The sequence below is a fragment of the Sturnira hondurensis genome, unplaced genomic scaffold, assembly GCF_014824575.4.
Source record: "Sturnira hondurensis isolate 20B ecotype Veracruz unplaced genomic scaffold, ASM1482457v3 Scaffold0000780, whole genome shotgun sequence".
NCBI lineage: Eukaryota > Metazoa > Chordata > Mammalia > Chiroptera > Phyllostomidae > Sturnira > Sturnira hondurensis.
Genome location: NW_028073411.1, coordinates 22751124 through 22772436, shown reverse-complemented (window position 1 = coordinate 22772436; position 21313 = coordinate 22751124). Strand labels below are relative to the sequence as shown.

The window sequence follows — 21313 nt, the reverse complement described above, 5'->3', positions numbered from 1 at the left end:
TGATGAGGACGAGGAGTTCCTGCACGTGGGCGAGCGCATGCTCTGTGGGGGCAGCGAGTTACGCAGCCAGTGGAGTGACAGGTGGCACAAGGGGGTCACAGGGAAGATGGATGGCTGACATGATGGGCTGAGAAGGGTCGTTCCTGCGCTATTCAGTTGCGTCTGCTCCGAGCGGCCTGTGCCAGGCGCCCACCACACACTATGTGCAGTGACATTGGAGAGCTGCCCCAAGTAAAAATGGAACTACTTGGTGGCCCCCAAGCCTTTAGTGTGGTTCAAGTTAGAAGTGGTATTGGCTGTTTCTGCTCCTGAAACCTGTTCTATGACACGGGTGCCAGGCTGTGACTGCGTCGTACCACGCTGTGCTTTTAAGTGGTCAGCAAAACGCTTCCAGAACATGGGATGGACAAAATTAGTTTCTGTGCTGTAGGATCCTTTACCAGATGAACCTGCACAGGCAGCCCTTGCTTGGCCACAGCAGCGTTGGGAGTGGGTGCGCGTGTGGTGGCCGGAGGGGCCGCACCTCCACCAATTACTTCATTGCCGGCTGGCAGGCCGGAGGGTCGCGGTGACAGCAGCGCCCTGGTCTGCCCTGAGCAGATGGGATGCATGACGCAGATGGGATGCATGACTTCTGCACATCTGGGGCTCATAAAGGGCTTGCGCACACAGCCAGGGTGGAGGCCTTCGGTTCCAGTCTTCTCTGTGGTCCTCCTGTGCCCTCGAGATGAGACTGAGGAAGCAGGGGCCTAGGGAGACTGAAAACTGGCTCAGGCTCCCAGGAGCGGGGGGCCCACCGCATCCTAAGTAGCTGATCTCACCCTTTAAAAGTGTCAGTTTATGGAAAGGAAGTTGTGACCGAGGGCAGTGATGTGGCCGTCGTCTCAAAGTCATTAACTTTGCACGCTGCCTGTGCGTGGAAGTGAAGTTTCCCTGGCCGACACTTCCCTAGGCCTGCCGAAGTGCTGCAGGGCCAGCACTGGGCCTTGCGACAATCCTTTATCATCCCAGCTGCCCGGAGAGTTGGGGGCCAGAGACACGGCTGAGGCTGCTTCGAAGGAGCCGTGTTTCCACGGCGACTTTCCCTCTGTCGCGACAGAAGTGTGTTCCTGTAACACACTAGGCACTAGTTTTGTTTCATAGTTTTCAGACTGTGTGACCTATAATTTACAGATCTGGCCGTTATATGCCCCCCTACCTTCTATTAGTATTTTTTTTGCCACTTTCAGTATTAGCAGTTAGCCATTAATTGGCAGATTAGAGAGGCCACACGTTTGTCTGTGATTGCCTTTGAAACAGGACGCGTCTACGTGGCACAGAGACATCTGAACCCCAGATGCTCCCTCGGATTTAAACACAGAGACACGGAGGGAAAGCAGACCCCAGAGAGGCAGCAGTTTGCAGAAGGAAGAGGGGGCCCGGCGGGCGGCGTGTGCAGCTCGCTAACCAGGGGCAGGCGCCGAGTCTGCCCGGGGAAGCTTGCCGCTGAATGTTCTGACGGAGAGGAGTGCAGTCCAGCCGAACGGCATACAGGAGAGCTGGAAGCAGAAGGTGATTGGAAGAAAGCAGAGGTGACATGAACTTCGCAATGGAGTACCTTTTAATATCTGGAGATAGAGCTAACCTACCCAAGAAAAACGTGTGGCTCTTTGTAAAGGAAGAGGAACAGTGCCTTTCACGTGTCTTTCCCCCAGGACCTCTCCCACATGCCCACTTTCACTCTCACACGGAAGTTGCCGCCCGTCCCCCCCAACACACACACACACAGCATGGCACTTTCTTCCCCTTCAGGCTGGGAGCTCTTGCCTGCCTCCATCTGCAGCCTGCTGCACGGTCGTGACAGGTCCTCCTCCCCCAGGGGCAGAGACTCACAAAGCCCGGGCACCCCTGGGCAGCAGGTGGCCGGGGGGTGGCACCTTGAGAATGCTTCACAAGCAGGCGGAGGTTGGTAGGACTTCCACAGATGGGGTCCCCAGCACCCTCTGCCAGGGGCAGCAGAGCTGCGTCCTGTGGGCAGGAGGGGGAATCTGCCTGTCATTGTCACTCTGCGTGTTTTCCTGGCTGACAGAGGCCTGCCTGGAAGAGCACTGGCTTTGAGCAATGTAAAGCATTTACAGGACCGTTTAAAAATGTAACCCTCAGTGCTCTGAGAACTCCGCCATCTTACCCCGGTCTGGGGAGGCACGTGCTGAACAAACCCAGTCTCACCACGTCTGGGGAGACCCCGGGTTAGACAGGGGCTTCCCCAAGCACCCTGGTCCACAGGGGGGCCGTGCTGTGGACGGCCCTGCCGCACGCCCTGGGCCGGCTAAATGGCAGGCGTTGGAAAGTGAGGTGGGACATGAGTCCCTTCTCATAAGTGGGTGTGCTGTCAAAAAATAATTCTTAAAATCCATCTGGGAAGCAAGGACTAAATATAGGTATTATATACAGTATCTGTACTTGTTATATATACGTCATGCATGTTAAATATAGACACTGCATACATCTACAGATATGTGAAACAGATATGTGAAACATTCCCTACAGATATTGCATGTAGTATACACACACACATATCCTGAAAAGTCAGTAAACTCTGCTAACATACTTGGTTTTTGTTTCACTTAATAGTATACTGTTTTCAGTGACAGTCCTTTAATAGCTCGCTCATTCAGCGGATGCTTATTGATGGCTCCGTGTTCCAGGCCAGAGGTTGGCAGGCGCTTTCTGTGAAGGTCGAAACCCGGTGACCTTTTTCTGACTCCGGTGATGGTGCTGTCTCTGGAGCCATCATAGTGCGAAGTGGCCACACACAAGACATGAATGCACACATGTGGCTGTGTGCTGGTAAAACTTTGTCGTGACACTGACTTTTGAGTTTCAAGTAACTTTAATGTGTCACGAAGTGGTGTTCTTACGATTTTTCCCCTAACCATTTAAAAATACAAAATCTTTTAAACTCGCAGCCATTCAAAACCTCAGGGCACAATTACCTATTCTCAGCAGTCTGCTAGACACACAGGCAGAGGTGACCACAGCAGGGTCCCGCTCATCACGGGGCTGGTGTTCTGGGGATCTGCAGCAAGGGCCGCAGGTGCCGATGCCTGAGAAAGAGGGCCCTCCATGGTGAGATGGCTCTGCCTCATCAAGCAACGCTAGTCCCAGTGTTGGACCTCGTCTGACTTTGCTTTAAAAGTGACTGGCACATACACCTGCCAGCTGGGACCACCCTTGTCCTGAGATTGTTTTCTGGGTTGTGTTGTCTCCTAGCCCCCCCCCTTTCCTGCCCTGCTGACACCTCGTGACCTGGCCCCAGGCCTCGGTACTGAGCTGGGTCTCTGGGTCCCTCTGCACAACTGCTTAGATCCGAGAACAGCTTCTCACCTTCGCTTTCCCCGGCACAGCGGTCCCGGTACTGTTGCCACTGTCACTCTGTGGCCTGGTTCAAGCCACCAGAACACTCTGTGGAAGAGATGGGCAGCCCACGGGTCCTCACAGGCCCTTGCTCTCGGGCAGGCAGCAGGGTCCCTTCAAGGCAGTGTGTGACAACCAGGCTCATGCCTTCTGTTTGCAGTAGCTACGGCAACCCCAGAAGCTCTTTCTAAAGCTGAGCACACAAGCAAGCACTTCACGTGCCGGTAGGATTAGAGCCTTTGAAAGACGTTTAATTTTCTCCCCCACTCTTGCTTTCTGTCTCTTTAGAGAGGGGACAGAGGGCAGTGTGAACATTAACTGGGACTCGCTTTCATCTCCCTTGTGACACTGGAGCCCTCCTGGGTCGGCAGGTTGGCCCCAGCGCAGCTTCCTGGTGGGCCCCTGGGCGGGGGGTGCATGTGTGGTCATGAGCTGGGCTTGTGCCTCAGCCGGGCCACCGGGGCCTGACCTCACGCTCCTCTTCTCGTTTCCTCCGAGGACAGTTCTGAAAGCTTGGTTTTTAAATTATGGTGAACTCGGAGGCCCTAGGTGGTAGTTCCAAAGTGTTCTCGCTGGAAAACGGGATGAGTTGGGGGACCTTCATTTGCCATTACTTCGTAGACAACAGCAGCCCCCAAACGAGGCTGCTCAGGGAGGGGGAGAGGCACGCAGGACTCGGGCCGGGGACCCTCCCCTGAGTGGAGGTGAGATTAATCTCACTGTGTGAGGGTGCAGAACACATTTTGGGGAAGAGTGTCGAGGCTTTTGCTGTCGTTCTTATGTTGTTTCTGTTTTTTGAGGGGCCTCTCGCTCCCTCACCTGCGCAGGTCTCCCTCCGAGAGCCAGGTTTGGAAGGGGACAAAAGCGCCTCCACTGCTGTGGGCTCTAATGCTCCCTTGTGCTCGGTTGCCTCGTGGGGCCCTGCCAAGAACCGCTCCTTGTGACATCTCGGACCCATGTTTTTGTCCCTGCAGGCGCCCCGGCCCCTGAGCCCACCAGCGCCGCGGTGAGCTGCCTGGCCACGTGCAACTCCGACATCAGGGTCTCCTCCCTCCTGTAGGTCAGATGGGGAGCATGCCAGGGTGTCAACAGAAATTAGCCACCAAACCCTTTAAGGGGGAGGAGCTGTTAAAATAATGTAACTAACGGTGTTTCACAGTGTCCTCACTGCCTCCCCAGAGGAGCGTGGCCAAACTCCACACTGTCACCTGTCCGTGTGGGACTCCCCTGGGGCTTGTTGTCATGGGCCCTGTATTCACACCGCCCAGCTTCCTCACCTGGGTCGCATTTGTGCTGGTTCACCTTCGCCTCATTGCTCGGCCCGTCACAGCCCCAGTTAGGAAACCGAGCCAGGAACCAGAAGGTGGAGCCACCAGGCCCCACCCCACGGTGAGTGGGAGACAGCGTTTCCCCGTCTGACATTCTGCAGACACTTGCCAGCACTGTGCTTGGGCAGGGGACAGAGAGGCGAATAGGAGGAGTTTGCAGGGTGTCAGGGCAGGCGGAAACAGATGACCCGGTCTGTGTCAGGAATGAGACTGGGCGCTGGCAGGAAGGCACCAGTGAGGTGCGGCTCCTGCCCTGACACAGGTAGGCACAGGGCAGTGAGGCCTGCGAGAAGGCTCTGGAAACACGGCACCGGTGTGCCTCCCAAGCTGGGGTCCAGGGGCAGCCTGGACGGGGTCAGGGAGGCTTCTGGGGGAGGGGAAGGGGCAGAGCGAGGCAGGCACGGCCGAGGTCTGGACTACGTGCAGGGCAGGGACATTGCTGGAGCCTGAGACGTGAAGGGCACCTAGCAGGAGAGGAACACCGGGGCCACTGGCAGGGCTCTTGTCTGCCCTGTGACAGACTCTGATAGTCCGAAGAGCTGGGCGGTGGCTCCGTCCTCCGTCGGCCAGGGCTGGCCTTGATCCCGGTTTCGGAGCCAACCGGCCCTGCACTCATCCACGGCTCTCAGGGCCGAGGTGGGAACCGGGTTTTCCCACGTCCGATGGTAGTCTCAGTGAACAGCCAGGAGGCTTTGGGGAGAAGTGGGCTGCTCCTGGCCCCCACGGTGGAGAGTGCCGCCCTTGAGCTGCCAGCCCCCGTGCACTTTCTTCCTGAATTCCCCCCTTTCCAAACGTGTGCTCCTTTGGGCAGATCTCGTGCATTTGTACAGTGATGACTTCATTCTGGACCAGAAATTAGGTGCAGCAAGTGACTGAGTGAGCAGAGACTCGCTCATAGCTTGGGAGTTCTGTCACCCAGGACTGTCAGGTCTGTTCTCTGCACAGCCACAACGTGTGAGTTGGGTGAGGGGGGGGGTGCACAAATTCGCATTCAGGTTTTACATGTGTGTGAATATTTCTATTTTCTGTATCAAGAAAAGAAATGTAACTTACAAAGGACTTGGGCGTTGTCACAAAAGGGTAACAGGAAAGGGCAAAATGAGGACATTCCCCACCGAAGGGGATGACTAATTACAGAATCAGCATCAGCAGCACCCACAATGCCTGTCCTGTGTCATCTGGGAAGAGTTAGTCATTTATACCCACAGTGATTCTGATGCCGAATCCCCAGAGACCAGTGAGTGAGTCTTTCACGCAGCAGAGTTTTGCTGCTGGTCCTGTTTGTGTGACCCAAGGCTCCCCTGGAGGAGCTAGGAACGGCCAGCAACCAGTGCTGGTGCGGCACTGACTTGTTGACCAGGAAAGGGGATGCGGGGTGGGGGGGACCCCACCTGTCCAGGGCAGGGTGGGGCAGCAAGGCCTGTCGGGATATGCCAGCTTGGGTGTGCCAGAGCATGGGTGAAGACAGCAACCCCACAGACCCCAGGAGGCCGCTCGTGTGCTCTGCCCTTCGTTTGTGTGGCTTCAGGGATGGGCTCGTCTTTTACTGGTTCCTTTGAGGTTCTTGAACTCGGACCCTGTCCCACTCACTGTCTTTCCCAGGCCCTCCATCAGGAGCCACAGGCTTTGTGCACACGGAAGCCTTTCTCTGCTTCCTGCGTCCAACAGGTTGGGGTGGCTGGGAGCCAGCACGGGGTTTGGGGCATCAGCTTTCCAGCTCAAGGGCCTGTGGGGACACAAGTGACCTGGTTCTGGCATCGGGACACAGGACTGTTGTTCCTGCCACCTCCATCCAACCCAGGGGAGGGAGGCTGCTCTTCACCAGGAAAAGTCTTCATTCCTCCCGAAGCGCTTTGCCGTCCCCTGTAGATCGACAGGGGGCCAGGCCCACTGCTGTTGGCATGTCCTATGTGTCCCTGCATCCGACCCTGGAGGTGTCCCCATAGCAGCTTTGGCCCATCCTCAACAATCAGTGCAGAGAGCAGGTCACCCCACTCTTGGAGACTGACTCGAAGGCCTCTGTCAACAGCGCAGCGGTTCTGTCTTGCGCAGGAGCGCCTCCCGCCTGCAGTGCCGGGCGCTGAGCGGAATAGTCAGAATCAGGGCTGGGCCACAGCGAAATGAGTGCACAGGGTTCAGACCAAACAGCTCACCGTTGAAAGGCCTCCCAGCTTCATCTTTGGAAGAGGAGTGGGGGGGGGGGTTCCACAGTGCTGCCAGGGAACAGCGCTCATTTATTGTATGAAGGAGCTTCCCTTAAACGAGGTGGTTTTCTCGTCTGATTCTGACCTGGCGTCTCTCTGACTAATTCCGTGACATTCTTATTCTTTCCCTGGGGACTCAGTAACAAAGATCTGAGTGTGTTTGTGTGTGCACGTGCGTGCACATGCTGGTGTGCTTAAACCACGGGTGTGACTGCTCTGATCCTTTGCTTCCTTGTCCAGTTGTCCACACGTCCAGACACAGCACCTGTGTGCTGCTGGCCCTCACACACACTGGACACACATGTGCACACGTGTGTCATACTGTTTGAAGTGTATTTCCCGCTCTGGATGCGTGGTGCACACACAGCCTTGGGGAAGGCTGCACCAGGTCTGGGTTTCTGAGTGGCTGCCTGCTCCCTGCTCTGTGCAGCCGTGCGCACGGGAGTGTCCAAGGCCTGTTCCTTTACTCTGGCTCCAGTTCTGACCCAGTGGGCGGTGTATGCCATCCGGAACCTCACGGAAGACAATAGCCAGAACCAGGATCTGATTGCCAAGATGGAGGAACAGGGGCTGGCCGACACATCCCTCCTGAAGAAGATGGGCTTTGAAGTGGAAAAGAGGGGTGACAAGCTGGTCCTGAGAGCTACCGGCGACAGCCCTCCATCGGTGAGTGCCACAGAGCGAGTGGCTCCCACCTCCCGGGACCCTGGGCTTGGCCAGGCCCCCTCCCAGACGTGGGTGGGGGCGGTGACCCCTGGCCCAGCAGAGGCGGCCCCATTCAGTGCCCACTGGTTCCTGTCAGGCTTTGTGCTGCCACTTTCTTAAAGAGTTAAAATTTCAAACTGGGCCTGGAGGAGAACTATAAAAAGTACATCAGACATTTTTGTGTGGTCTAAAAGTTCTGACAGGAATGAGATTTTCTTGAAAAGATGACTGACGGTGACTCTCAGGGAACAGAATGCAAAGCTCCCGGCTCTGCGCCGACGGTCGGGTCTCTCAGTCCCTCCCGACCCGGTTGCAGCTCTGTTTTTCCTTCGGCGATTCTTGGAAGTGGACATTGTATGTGTGATTTTGTTTCTTCTTCTTAGTGAGTGAACTCTGCATCCACGGGTCTGAAGTTTTAGAGTCTTTTCCTGGATTTTTCATCCTCGGCAGCATGTGAAATTGCAAGCGTTTGAAGGTCAAGTACGAATTCAGGGACTCATGATGCTTTTAGATACTAGAGTGAAATGTGTTTAAGCTTAAAAGTGAAAGTGTGTGAGTGTTCTTTTGTTTCTCTGCTTTAAAAACGTAGCTGTCTGGTGAGCCGTGTCCCCGCAGGTACAATACGTGTGCATCCCAGGCTGCACTTGCTGTGGAGGCCGCCCTGACCTGGCGGAGGCGCAGGTGTTTGCTAGGGTCCCGTTGGCTCCTCTGGATGCAAGTCCACCTCACTCCTTTTGTTTTCCTCTTCCCGCTGCATTTCCCGAGCTCTGCGGGCGGCCGAGGGAGTTCTCACCATGATTAGCGCTCACTGCCTCCTTCCACCCTCTGTCTGTCCAAGGCGTGACCAGACTCATTACTGGTTCATTAATTCCAGAGATGCTAGAGAGCAGCGTGCTCTCCCTCTTCGGTTTAGGTGCCGGGCTGTGTTGTCACCAGGCCCTGTCCCTTTGGAGTTTTGCAGGGAGTCAGAGGACACTGGGGCCATTAACTCTTTTCATTCCACATCATTCTAGAACCAGACTTCTTAAAACCCATCCTGTTTAAAAGCGTCTGCCTGTGTCGCCCACCTGCGTGCCTCCATGAGGGGCAGGAGGCTGTGCAGTCAGCACTGAGCACAGGCCCCAGATTGAAGGCACATGGGCGGCTTCTGTTTAAAAAGCACCTGTCTCTTAGAGGCCACCACCCCGTCACTGGGATTGCAGAAGTAGTTAGGGGGTGGGGATTCATGTGACCTAGACAGTCCGTGTGTGTCAGTCTCTGCCCACACACTCACATCAGAAATGGGACAGGATGTGGGGAGCCAGGCCATTAACGCCACCAGGGGTCTTTGGGGTCTGTGCTGTGAACGCCCAGCACAGCTGATCTCCTCCACCTGCCAGGTTCTGGACGCGCACCCTGCAGGTTTCGCACAGTGGGTGTTGAACCTTCAACGTAGAAACAGCAAAGAGCCAGTCATTTTCCAAAAATACTGGGTGTTGTAGCCACCCTGAAATTGCTCTGTACGAATGACCCAAGCATGTTAACACTGAAATAAAAGTGTCCCTTCCACTGTGCTGTCTCGTGTGCCCTGTGTAGTTTGAAGGGACGCAGTCCTCTGCAAACAACACTGTCTCTCGTTCCGTACGTTGCACCAGTGAAGAAGCCACTGCAGGGTTGGAGATGCACAAGGAAGTCCCCTTTGGGACACAAAGAGTTAAAACCCTAGTCTCTCAATAGAGGCCTGGCCCAAGGGGAAAACAGTGGGAGTCCCTTTTCCCTTTTCATCAGTCGGCAACAGAGGCTTCTTTCTCTTGCTCAGTGGATGTGTGCACACCAGTGGGACCGCACAAACAGGTCAGCAGAAGCCACATAACAACAAACACATAAATAAAAGGGAGCCCGTGGGAAGGGAGAATGGGCAGGAGCGGCTGTGTGTGCTGAACAGGCCTGTGGGGCTTGCCCCGGGGAACATGCTGAGGGCTGCATTGTGGCTGCCCCAGGGTGCTGGGCAGATTAATTCAGGTCTCAGCCTGCGGCTTCCCTGGCCCCCCACCCCCACCCCACCAGCTATCAGACTGAGCTTCCAAGGGCCTTGTTTTATGTGCTACAGAGGATTAAGTCACTGCCCCAGCCTGTCCTCCAGGAGGAGGAAGAAGAGGCAGGCCTGCCTGGCAGAGCGTGCGCAGAGGCACCCGGTCACCGCAGGCAGCTCAGGGCCTGGCCTACTTCGTTCTGAGGCCTCCGGGGAGGCTCTGCCTGACTCAGAGGCCGCGTGTCTGCAGGTGCTTTTTAAATCCTCTTTGACAGTGGGCACTGGTACTTCAAAGGTGTTTGTTTCCACGGTTTTAGACTGTGCTGTTGAATTTGTCACGTGTGTGTGCACATAGTATATACTAATACATCTCATGGGTTTGGTGTCCTTCAGGGACGCTGGTATCGAGATGCACATTTCTGTTCAGTAACCTGTGCATCTGACCGCCGGGCTTTGCGCTCTGCTCAGAGATCTCCAGTTCGCAGTGGGGTGGAGAGAGATGACGGGGGTCATTTGGGCCACCAGTTAGCGAACTTGAAATCAGACTTGAGTCACATGTCTGCGTGTCTGGTGCCCATTATCCTGAAGGCCTTGGTCTGCTGCCTGATAGCAACGCCTGTGATTGAAATGATTTTTTTTACTATGTTTTAATTTCTATCCTCGAATGAAGATGCTGGAACAAAAATGCCAGTCTTTGCGGGAAGTCTTTTTAAAACTGCATATTCTGTCACTGCTCAGTTCTGCACACAAAAATAAAGGAATTCGTGTTTACACGAGAGTCAGGAAAATGGAGACTCCCCAAGTACAGAGAGGTTCGGCAAGAACTTTAACAGTTAGGCTCTGACACCAAGGCAGTCCTTCGGAGACCGGCCCCACGTTGCTGTCCAAGGTTCTGATAGTCCCAGCTGCTGCGCCTGTGTGTGAAAAATCAGTTGAAAACCTTGTTCTGAAAAATCGGATTTTTCCCCCTTGCATTGGCATGATGTAATACCTGTTTCCTTCCTTCTTGCACGGTTTTATGTATTCAGTTGGATTTCTTTAGGTCAGACCTTATTTAGGAGATATTTTACAATATGAATTTGATCTATGTCTACAATATATGAATTTGAAAGGTAAGCTTCCTGTGAAGTTCATGATGATAGTATTAACTTACTCGTCAAGACTTTCTTCGTGACAACCAGTTACATCCATGGAAATGACTTTCCAGGGTTTTGATAGTTGTTTATTCTTACTCAGATTAAACCCTTCCATTGGAACCACTAGGGTGACTGTCCCTTTCGCTTAAACAACATAATTGCACCTTCTTCCTTTCTACCCTGAGTTGTGTCGTGTGCATCCTCCACCAGTTACGCAGGAGCTCACGTCCTCTTGGTGGCGGGGATGTGCTTTCCCAGGGCGCTGTGTGGACCACAGTGATTGAGAGTGGAACCTGAAGCCCAGGTGCCCATGGCCATCTCTTCCCCTGTGCTAGCTCCTGTCACACCCCCCCTGCAGGGGGTCCTGAGGGTACAGGACATGGACGTAGAAATGCCCGGGTCAGCACCCAACACGTAAGCGCTTTCTGGTGCTAGTCGCTCCTGCCATTGCTGGGGCTTGCGTCCCTACGTGGTTCGGACCCTTGCTGTGGGCTTCCCTGGTGGAAGTGGGTGGAGCTGCAGCTGGTCTCCTGCTCTGCCCCACAGTGCTGGCCACACCGCAGGTGCTTCCCGAGCAGACGTCCTTTCTGTCGCAGAGGCTGTGTCACATGTTCCGTGTCCCGGGCAGTGTTCTGAGTACTCAACAAGTGCTAACCACTGACCCCTCATGAGAACCACACGTGTGCTCTAGTATTAATCTCATGGTACGGATGAGGAAGCTTGAGTCGCAGAGGTTAGTGCCAAGGGCGACATGCAGTAACTGTTCGGTGATAAACGGCTGTGATTAGAAGGCAGCGGGTGAGGGGGAACACAGCTCCTGCCCCCAGGAGCACTGAAAACACCTGGGTAGGGGCTCAGGGTGCTGAGCAAGTGGGGGCCGTGGGAAGAGTGTGAGCTCTGCTGCTAGCAGAGGCCAGTTCAGGTCTCGACTTCACTTCCTGGCAGCTGGGTGGCCCGGGGCAAGCGTGGAGCTTAACCATTCTGGGCCTTTTTCCTTCCCAAGCAGGGGGCCCGGGAGACACTGGATATGGCAGGAGGCAAGACAGACCCAGTCCGTGGTCTGCAGGAGCGTACGTGCTTCTGGAGAGGACCCGAAATTACTGAGCACACAGGCAGATGAACGAGAGTGCACCTGACATTGTAGTAAATGCCACGAGGAGAGAAGTCAACAAGGTGGTGAAGTGGGTGGTGACTAGGGTGGCCTTTCAGAGGTGGTCCCGTCTGACCTGAAGCCACAGGGTGGGAAAGGTGCCGGCCAAGCAGAGAACTCGGCAGGAGCGTTCCAGAGGCCCAGAGTCAACGGGCTTCTCAGGGTTGGAGGCATGGAGGGTGGGCATAGGGCCAGAGCCCAATGACGGGGGCCCATGGGTGAGGCTAGATCAGAGGGTAGCCAGGAGTCAGTCGTGCAGGGTCTCCAGGGCTGTGGTGGAGTTGGATGTTCCTGAAGCACGTTGGGGAGGTGCTGGGTTGTGCTAAGCCGAGGGGCGAGAAGACCTGCTTCCCATTTCCACCGAGGGCCCTCGCTGTGTGTGCAGCATGAACTGGGGAGGGGAGAGAAAAGAAGTGGAGAATAGCATTTGGGGCTGCCCATGGGGTTCGGACCAGCATAGGGGCACCAGACACGGAGAGAGCCTTGAAGCCGACACGTGCATGGGAGGTAGAATTCCTAGGACCTGCCAATGACGACAAACCCATCGTCGAGGGAGGAGGCGGAGGAAGCGGGCCGGAGAAGCTCCTTTCCTTGGACAGCTGGGCAGACGATCGTGCACACCCCGTGGCGGCCCGGTCCCATGGGGAAGACTGAGTTCGCCATGTGTTTGGTTTGGAGTAGGGAGGATCAGGAGCTCTGTTGTGGGCAAACTAAGTTCAAGACACTTTTGAGACATCCAAGTGGAATTAACTTTAAAAGTCATTGGAAGGCAGGTCGGTACTGGAAACCTGCCTTTGGAGTCACCAGTGTTACACGCAGACGACATTTGGTGCCGTGGGAACTAGCGAGAGTGTCTGGGGAGGCGGAGTGGGTAGAGGAGGGCCTGCCTCGGCATACGGCCCGCACCCCTCTCTGCAGATAACACTGTACCTGACAGCGCAGTGTGAGGTGTTCCCACCTGGGAGGAAGCCCTTATGAAAAGCACTGTAATGGCTGCACCATCCCGATGTGCTAGCTGGGACGTGACCAGTCCCTCATCACCGCTAGACAGTCCGTATTCAGTCTCTGCCTTTTTAATAAATGCTTTGGTGCACAGCTTGGCGCACGGTACCACGCTGGGTGCCGTCTGTGTTTCAGGCTGCACGCAGGGGGTGCGGTCCGAGAGGTTGGGGACTGAAGGCTTTCTCCGGGAGTTGTTAGAAAAGAGCAGGTGCTTCTGAGTCCAGGGACAGTTGACCAGGTAATACTGACCGCCCCCCACCCCCAAGGACACTAACAAGTGAGCTAATACGTTGTAACGCTCCTGTCTGGAAGTCGGGGGGCAGGGAGTCAGCAGGACGTGGCGAAGAGTTGCAGGACCAGATCTGGGGACGGACGGATGCTGGAGGTGTTTCCCGTTTCAGAGGAAGGTGCAAAGAGGCCAAGCCACCAAGGGTGCTCCTCACAGACCTGGGGGTCAGGGGTGACGGCACCTCCTTCCCAGTGAACCAGAAAGAGCCCCTCCTTGGTGGCCCTGGCGTGTACCGTGCTGCCAGGCACCCTGGGGTTCTACGTCCCAGGTACCTGGGGGCATAAGTCCTCTCTGGAGAAAGGTGACATCATCCTCAGTGTCAAATGATGTGTCTGGCTTTTCATATATGCTCTCTGGTGCTCAGTCAAAAATAATAGGAGGTGGAAAGATGACATGAAATTCAGAAGGAAACCATAGCTAGTAGAAACCGACATAGAGGGGCTTCACAGAACAGAGCTATCAGACAGAAATTTAAAATTCGCTATTCAATGTGTTTAAAGAGACAAAAGACAAGATTGAAAATGTCAGCAAAAGGCAGGGCACACTGTAAAGGAACCCGATGGAAATTCAGGAACTGAAGAAAAAGTAGCTGAAATTAAGGAACCGGTAGTTGAATTTAGTCACAAAAGAAAAGAAACAGGAAGGTAGACCCGGTGGAAAATGTCCAGAACGAACCACTACATGACAAAGTGCTAGGACACAGGGTAAGGGCCGTGGGAGGGCCTGACATCCACATTGAGAGTCTCACAGGCGAAAGAATGGGTGTTTGGTAATAACACCCAAAAGCCAAAACCTCAGCCTGAGGTTTGACGTGTCACCAAGAAGGCCACAGTGAGAGGACAGTCAAGTGAACACCACGAGCTCAGGCAGACGGTGCTTGTCCTCCTTTGGTAGCTGAGCAGGAAGCGCCAGCCGGCTCGGTCCGTCCTCTCTCTGCCTCCGTGGCCCCTGTGGGTGCCTCTGCCCGGTCTGCACCGGGGCCTGCAGTCACGTCAACACACGGTGATCTGTCCCTTCTCGGTGAGTGACAGAATAGTGAGCTGACACCCACCTTAAGTAGTCATGAGAAGAACTTGAACCCTCAATTGCAGAAAAAAGGAATAAATGTGAGAACAGAACATAATTATAGAAACAACCACATAATGTTTAAAAAAACAACCAGGAAACAAACGTAACCAGAACAGATAGAGCCCAACACTGGTTCTCTAAAAAACTGTGCTGATAAAGCCCTGGCGCTGGTGGTGAAGAGGCAAGGACATGCCGAAGTCACTGTCGTCACAGGTGCTGTGGACATTAAAAGTCCATGAGAGCCCTGGCTGGCGTAGCTCAGTGGATTGAGCCCGGGCCTGTGAACCAAGGGATTGCGGTTCGACTCCCAGTCAAGGCACATGCCTGGGTTGCAGGCCAGTTCCCAGCATGGGACGCAAGAGAGGCAACCATACATTGATATTTCTCTCCCTCTCTCCTTCCCTTCCCCTCTAAAGATAAATATTTTTTAAAAAGTGCATGAGAGACTATTGTGAATTCTTTATGCTGATAAATTTAAAGTTTTAGATGACATGGACACGTTCTTAAAAAAAACAAAGTAAGGTATCATAACATTTTAAATATTTAATCTTAATTTAAAACTTCTGCAGAGAAAACTCCACACTCGGCTGCATCAACTACCAACATTTTAGGGAGAAGCACCGCTGATTGCACACAGATTCCTCCAGGTAACAAGGAAACACCTCTCTGCTCTTCGCAAGGCCAGCACGGCCGTGGGTGGCGGCGAGACCCAAGAAGCAGAAGGGCAGAACAAAGGCCTCTTGCGGGCGTGGGCAGAGGCCCAGGGACCGTGAACGGCTATGCACAGACTGTGTATTAGGGACGCGGGACGGGTATGTAACATTTTCTAAAAGTCAGTGAACAGCACTCCATCAACAAAGTCATGATGGAACTTCACCCATGATGAAGTTCACCATCCCATTGTGATACTAATAAAAACCTCAAATTAGGACTAGGAGGGAAGTTCCTCATTTTGATGGAGTACCTACAAAACTCCCACAGCCAGTACCAACCTGATGAAGAAATGTTGAAAATGTCCCTCTGACATTAAGGATAAAGCAAATTTCATCGCAATTTGCCTCTTCCGTCCTTTCTCACGTTGGAAAGGTGCACTAGCCAGTGGAGTCCGTCAGGAGGAGGGGCCCGAGGGCAGAGCGTGGAAGCGCATCCAGACGGACAGACGAGAGGGTTGGCTGCGTAGCGAGGGCAGAAAAGGTCTGTGCCGGAAATGCTGGTAGGAATCTCAGGCTGCTGAATCTAGGGCCACTGCATGGAGGTCTGTGGGATTTCTCCATGCCAGCAGCAAAGGTTTAGTAATGAGGTCTTCCAGTCCTAGAATGTATAAGGAAATGCAAGAAGCCAAGAGTGGCTGAGACTGCTGTGAGGGGAGAATGAGATGCAGGTAAGCAGGCCAAAGGACCCGAACGGAGACCAGAAGCGGGCCCTCGGGCGCAGACAACGGGCACAGACACTGGGCACAGTGTTAGAAGGTGCTGCCGCTGGGCTCGGGGGCGTGGGACTCCTGTGGAGGGTGTCTGGCACCATATAAAAAAATCAACTTTATATATTTTTACCATGTATAAAAGCATCAACTCCTAGAGGCACTGTGGATCAGAGCATGAAAAGCAAAATGCTAAACACTTCTAAGAAATAGAATCTCACAACCTTAAAAGGATAAGATTTCTTAACTACGTCACAAACACTGTTCAGTGGACATGATCAGAAATTGAGAGTCACCATGAAGTGCCAGGAGTGAGAGATGTGGGGAGAAGGTGTTTGACACTCGTGGACGGAGGGTTCCCATTCCAAACATCCATTACAAAGTTGGGGGAAATGGGCACAAGACTTGGACGAGTACTTTGCACGGAGAGTAATCCATTTCACCAACAGACGCGTGGAAAGGTAATTAACCTCATTAGTGACCTAGGAAACGCCACTGCTGCCAAACACACCCAGAATCCCTTTCAACCCGCTGTCTGGGCTCCTGGAGGCACCATCAGGTGGACACGCCAAATGAACCGTCCCCCCTTCAAGGATTTAGGAGGTGGTGGACGTGCAGGGGCCATGTCGCAGTGGACAGGAGGAGGAGGGCGGACAGAGGCGTCCCTGCAGCTGGGCCGTCCACAGAGGGACCCTTAGCCGGCACCATTGCCCACCGGGGCCCCACGTTAGCTGCTCGTTTGCACCCCACACAGCACACGGGCCGTTAAGAGCAGGCACTGTGCCTGCCGTCCCTTGTGCATATCCCGTCCCATCGGGGCCTGAATCCTGTCCCCCGTCCCAAATCTGTTGAAGTTCTGACCCCCAGCACCTTGGAGCAAGACCGGTAGGAGGCGGGGGCCTTTGCACAGGTGATTAAACTAAAAGGAGGTTCTGGGGGTGGGCCTGCATCCCAGCCGACTGGTGCCTCCCTCCGGGAGGGCGACAGTTGCCAGCCAGGGAGAGAGGCCTGAGGGGAAACAGCCCTCCCACGCCTTGATCAACTTCTGGCCCCCAGGCCTGGGAGGGAATGGCTTTCTGCCGAGTAAGCCACGAGCCCACTGTGTGCAGACTCGCCAACTAATGCAGATGCACGGTGCCTGGTGTCTGTGAAGGTTGAGTCAATAAAATGCTGTCGCACTTGCCCTCAGCTGGCTCCCAGGGGAGCAGAGAGAGGCCACTGTGCAGGCCCCAAGGCAACCACTGGAGCGCTCAGGTTTCACCTCCCGAGGGAGGCCAGCAGCAGCTCCGTCTCCATTGGTTGGGGCTGGAGGGGCCGGTGTGTGCATCAGCCTGCAGCCAAGGAAGGACGGCTGTCCCTGGGGGCCCCGGCATTGCGCTGCTACTGAAGGCTTGCCTGTTGGGGAGACCTGGCGCACCCACCCGGGACAGTGGGAGCCCCCAGGGGGAGGTCCTGCCTCAGATGGTGGCAGGTGGACAAGGTAGAACTGGTGGTGGAGACCCAGCAGGAGGCAGCCTGGCTGAGCAGCAGGGCGCACACCGAGATCCCCTTCCCAGTTTCTGGAACTCGGGTACTGGGCATTGGGGCATCACATCTACCTTATTTTCGTCAAAAATCAAGGTGAGCCCTGGCTGGTGTGAGCTGGCTCAGGGCATTGGGCGTCGTCCCACAAAGTGTAAGTTCCCAGTTCGATTCCCGGTTGGGGCACGTGCCTGGGTTGCAGCCAGTCAGGGTGCATGCGATAGGTAACCAATCAATGCTCCTCCCCCTCTTTCTCCCTCCCTTCTCCTCTCTCTGAAAGAATAAATAAGAAAATAATTTTTAAAGAATCAGTGAGGATTCAATCTGATGGTTTATAGAAGGGGTCTCATTCTTAGCAGATGTTCAACCAACAGTGGCTGTTCTGGGGGGGGGGGTCTCCTGCAGGGTGGGACGGGGCAAGTACAACCAAAGGGAAGCCTGCTGGGCAGCAGAGGGCAGAGCCTGGGTGAGGTGCAGGGCCCGTGGGACCTGCCCCACTGCTGTCCACAGGAGCCGAGGGCAGCCTTCCTCACTGTTCTCCTCAGTCTCACTCACTCCTGGGTGCCCCACCAGGACACCTGCCTCCTCCAGGAAGTCTTCCAGGCCCTCGGGCGCCCCTTAATCTGCACCTTGCACTACTTCCTGGGTTCTGTAGCCACAGCCTTCAACTGGCTCGTGTGTCAGAACCACCAGCTAAGAACAGGTGCTGGGGGAGACAGTGGCCCCCAATGCCACCCCCAGTTTCCTAAGGATGACCAACGTGGATTGAGCCATCAGAATGCCACTCCAGCTGTGGTACGTGCCAGAGAGACAGGGGCCTCTTCACACCTGCTCATAGCAGGTCCTCGAATAATGTCCCCTCGTGTGACGAGCTTCCACTGTAAGCTGATGAGGTGCCGAGGGGACTAAGCTCTTTGGATCAGCCTCTGGTAAACTGGCTTTCAGGACACGTCGTTCTGCTGAAAGTCACAGAATCTATTGTCATTAAGTGAGGGGCTTGCTGTATGTACATCACCCCATTGGCACCCCCAGAACCCCACAAGGGCGGCGTCAAGCCCTAATGCTGCCCGGATGCCTGGCCCCAGCTTCGCCCTGCCCCGCCTCGCCCTGCCCCGCCTCGCCCCCAGGACCTGCCAGCTCGGCCTCGCTCCCTCCACGGCTCACAACAAACCCTCTGCCTTCCTGCCTCAGTGCCAGTGAGGACCCCACTTCTCAGGCTGGCCCCTGCACCTGTGCAGTGGGTGCCATTTGTCCCACCGCCCCAGGGACCTCACTGTCAGCGGTCCTCTTCGTCCTGAGTCTCAGCTGCCCTGCCACCCGCAGGTTCCAGGCTCATCCGTCTGAAAAGGGGAGTGCCCATTTCGTTCATTATTTAGCTCAGTTATCTTCAGATGGTTTGTTCATAACTCCCTAAAGGAACTTTGAAAAAAATCTATACTAACATTTCAAGTTGATAGCTAGTTTTCTATCTTAAGTCTTTATAGTTGCAAATTATATAATTGTCAGCAATAGTGGAGGTGCTTCAAAATAGAACTGACATCGCTCATTTCACTGATGTCAGTAGGATCGAAATAGAAAAAATGTGGGACCCACGCTAACCCATTTTTGAAATGAATGTGTCTGCCCTGGGCTGAGTGGCTCAGCTGGTCAGAGCGTTGTCTCGTACACCAAAAGGTTCCGGGCTCCATCCCTGGTTGGGGCGAGCGTGGGAGGCAACCTATCGGTGTTTCTCACAACCGCATTTCTCCTTCATGCACCGCACTTCTACCCGGTCCTGTTCTCTGGTGGCAGTACCCCCTTCCCCCACTAGGGGGCATTTGGGAATGAACCGTCACAACCACAGGAGGCTGCCCCTGACGTTTGCAGCGCAGGGGCCGGGGCTGGGGTGTCAGACCCCACAGTGAGGGCCACCCTGCCGAGAATGCTGGAAGGACTGAGTCTCACTGAATTGAATTGCCTCGGTCTCCCCTCCGGGAATCGCACTGCATTTCACTCTGCCTTTCGTCTCTTCTTCACCTGGACGATCTCGGACTCAGCCTGTGGGGCTCCGCTGCAATGTTACTTCCTGGAGACCCTCCCAAACAGGCCCGACCGATTCACTGCAGTGAATCTGCCGTCCGGCACGCACAGAATAGAACCCTTCCATCGAATAGGAGTCAAGTTCAGTTCCAGGCGCAGAGACTTTTAGTTTGAATGTGCAATGAAAAACACTTTGGGGCGGGGTGTGGGGGGGATCGGTATTTACTCTCCTGAAAGGGGCGTTTCTCTGACCATCCTGGCCCGGGGTTGTAAGCGGATTCTGCCACAGCTCCGGCTCCCACCCGGCCCTTCCCTCCCTCCATGGCTGCTTCCTCCTGACACCTTGGCTGCTAAGCATTCCAGTTCAGCCTTCTCCCAAGGTGGAGCTTAGGTGAGCTTCCGCTCCCGGGAGACCACCCCCTCTCCCTTCTCCCCAGGAGCCCCGGAAGGCAGGGGAGGATCTGGAGGTTAACAGGGGAGGGAGGGCCCAGCCATCCGGTGCTTTCCGCCTGTGTCGCTGACTCGGCAAAGGCGGCCCGGCGCAGGTTTGCTGTCACTGACACAGCGGTGTTGGTAATTATGGGTTGTGGTCGCACTGAAATCTGAAAAACCCCAGAAGAGAGGTCTCCCCTGGGCTGTTGTCCTTGGTTCTTTGCTTCTTTCCGCCCCTGCCTGGGTCTAAAGACCTGTCAGTCAAGGCAAGGGGATTAGCCTCACCCATGTGGAGGGAAAATCAGAAGGGGGGGGGAACCTTGTCTGAACTTGAAAATAAAAATGCTGATGCGGTTTTTATTCCAGAAACATATCTTACTGATTAAGAGCAGGGAGAGCTACCGGCTCGTGGGTGGGCCAGCGGAGCCGGCCGCCGCGTGCAGTGCAGGGGCCCGCGGCCAGTGCCAAGGCTCCGCAGGGTGCGACGGGCCCAGCCCTGGGTGGGCGACGTGCACACAGGGAGACAGCGGCAGCCAGTCACCGCGGGAAGAGCATGGGCTTGGAGTCAAGTGATGCCACTCATTGGCTGCGTGACCCTGGGCGAGGAACAAACTCTTGGGGCCTTAGTTTCACCATCTACAAAATGGGAATAGTGGCGCCTCGTTCACTGAGGTTGGTGAGACCCCACAGGTGCCCGCCAAAGGCTGTCTCCGCCCTCCCCTTCCACCTTGGCCACCTGAGGCCACCGCCTCTCCCGGGCAGCCTGCCTGAGTCTGAGCTGCAGCAGTGGTCTTGCCCCCCATGGGCCGTCGTTTCTATGACCGGGAGGTGGGGGACACCCCTGTGCACTTGGACCACACAGGTCCTGTGGCTGGGCCCGGCCTCCGAGGCCCCTGCCAGGAAGGCAGCTGCGCCCAGGCTCCCTCCCGGCCTGGCCCAGCTGGCGTTTTCTCCAGTTTCATCGGGCTGGGCCAGGGCGCGATGGCAGCCATCGATAACGCTGTAATTGGGGTGACTCGGGTATTTTCCTGGGTGCTGCTGCTGATGACTCACTGCGGTAAGTCGACATTCCACTGTCATCCAGCTCGGCAGACGGCTAAATGGCCCGATCAGGTATTCAGGTTTCACAACTCCGGTGTCTGGCTGTGCGGTCCCTGAGTCACCCGGAGATCCCACACCTCGGGAGCAGTTTGCGTGGAGCCTTTGTCCCCAGGGTCCTGCTCGCTCGCTTGGGCAGGGCTCTCCCCCGGGCGCTCAGCTGGCACTCGGAGGGTTCCTGCCGCCCAGTTAGGGCTGTGAATAATGCATCCACCCAGGAGCTCACTTCGCCCTCAGCCCCTCCTCACCCCCTTGCCCTTGGCCCTCCCAGCTTGCTTCCCCTTTGCCACCTTTCCCCTTTCCTGTTCTCCACCCTCCCCTTCTCTCTTTCCTTCTGCTCCTTCCAGGGCCCCTGCCTCCTTTCTCCCCTCCTGGCTCCCTGGGCCCCGAGGTGCTGCGTGCTGCTTAGCACACTTATTTCCAGCCCTGCACGGGGCAGAGGGCCCAGCTGGGAGCTGGACCGAGGAGGGATGAGCAGTGACCCAGGGTAAGGGCAGGTCTTGGAGGAGCATGGCGATGACTCAGGACACAGTG

General features: G+C 55.4%; 1 protein-coding gene across 1 annotated transcript in view; it reads left to right on the top strand.

The window, feature by feature from the left end:
* Nucleotides 1–9186, top strand: part of ATXN10 (ataxin 10) — a 135022-nt gene extending 125836 nt beyond the window's left edge. Inside the window, exons 11-12 of the mRNA XM_037049527.1 lie at nt 7407–7594; nt 8017–9186. Of these exons, the coding sequence (XP_036905422.1) occupies nt 7407–7594; nt 8017–8019 (191 nt within the window). The 3' untranslated portion in view covers nt 8020–9186. The remainder of the gene's footprint in view (nt 1–7406; nt 7595–8016) is intronic.
* Nucleotides 9187–21313: the final 12127 nt, after the last annotated feature.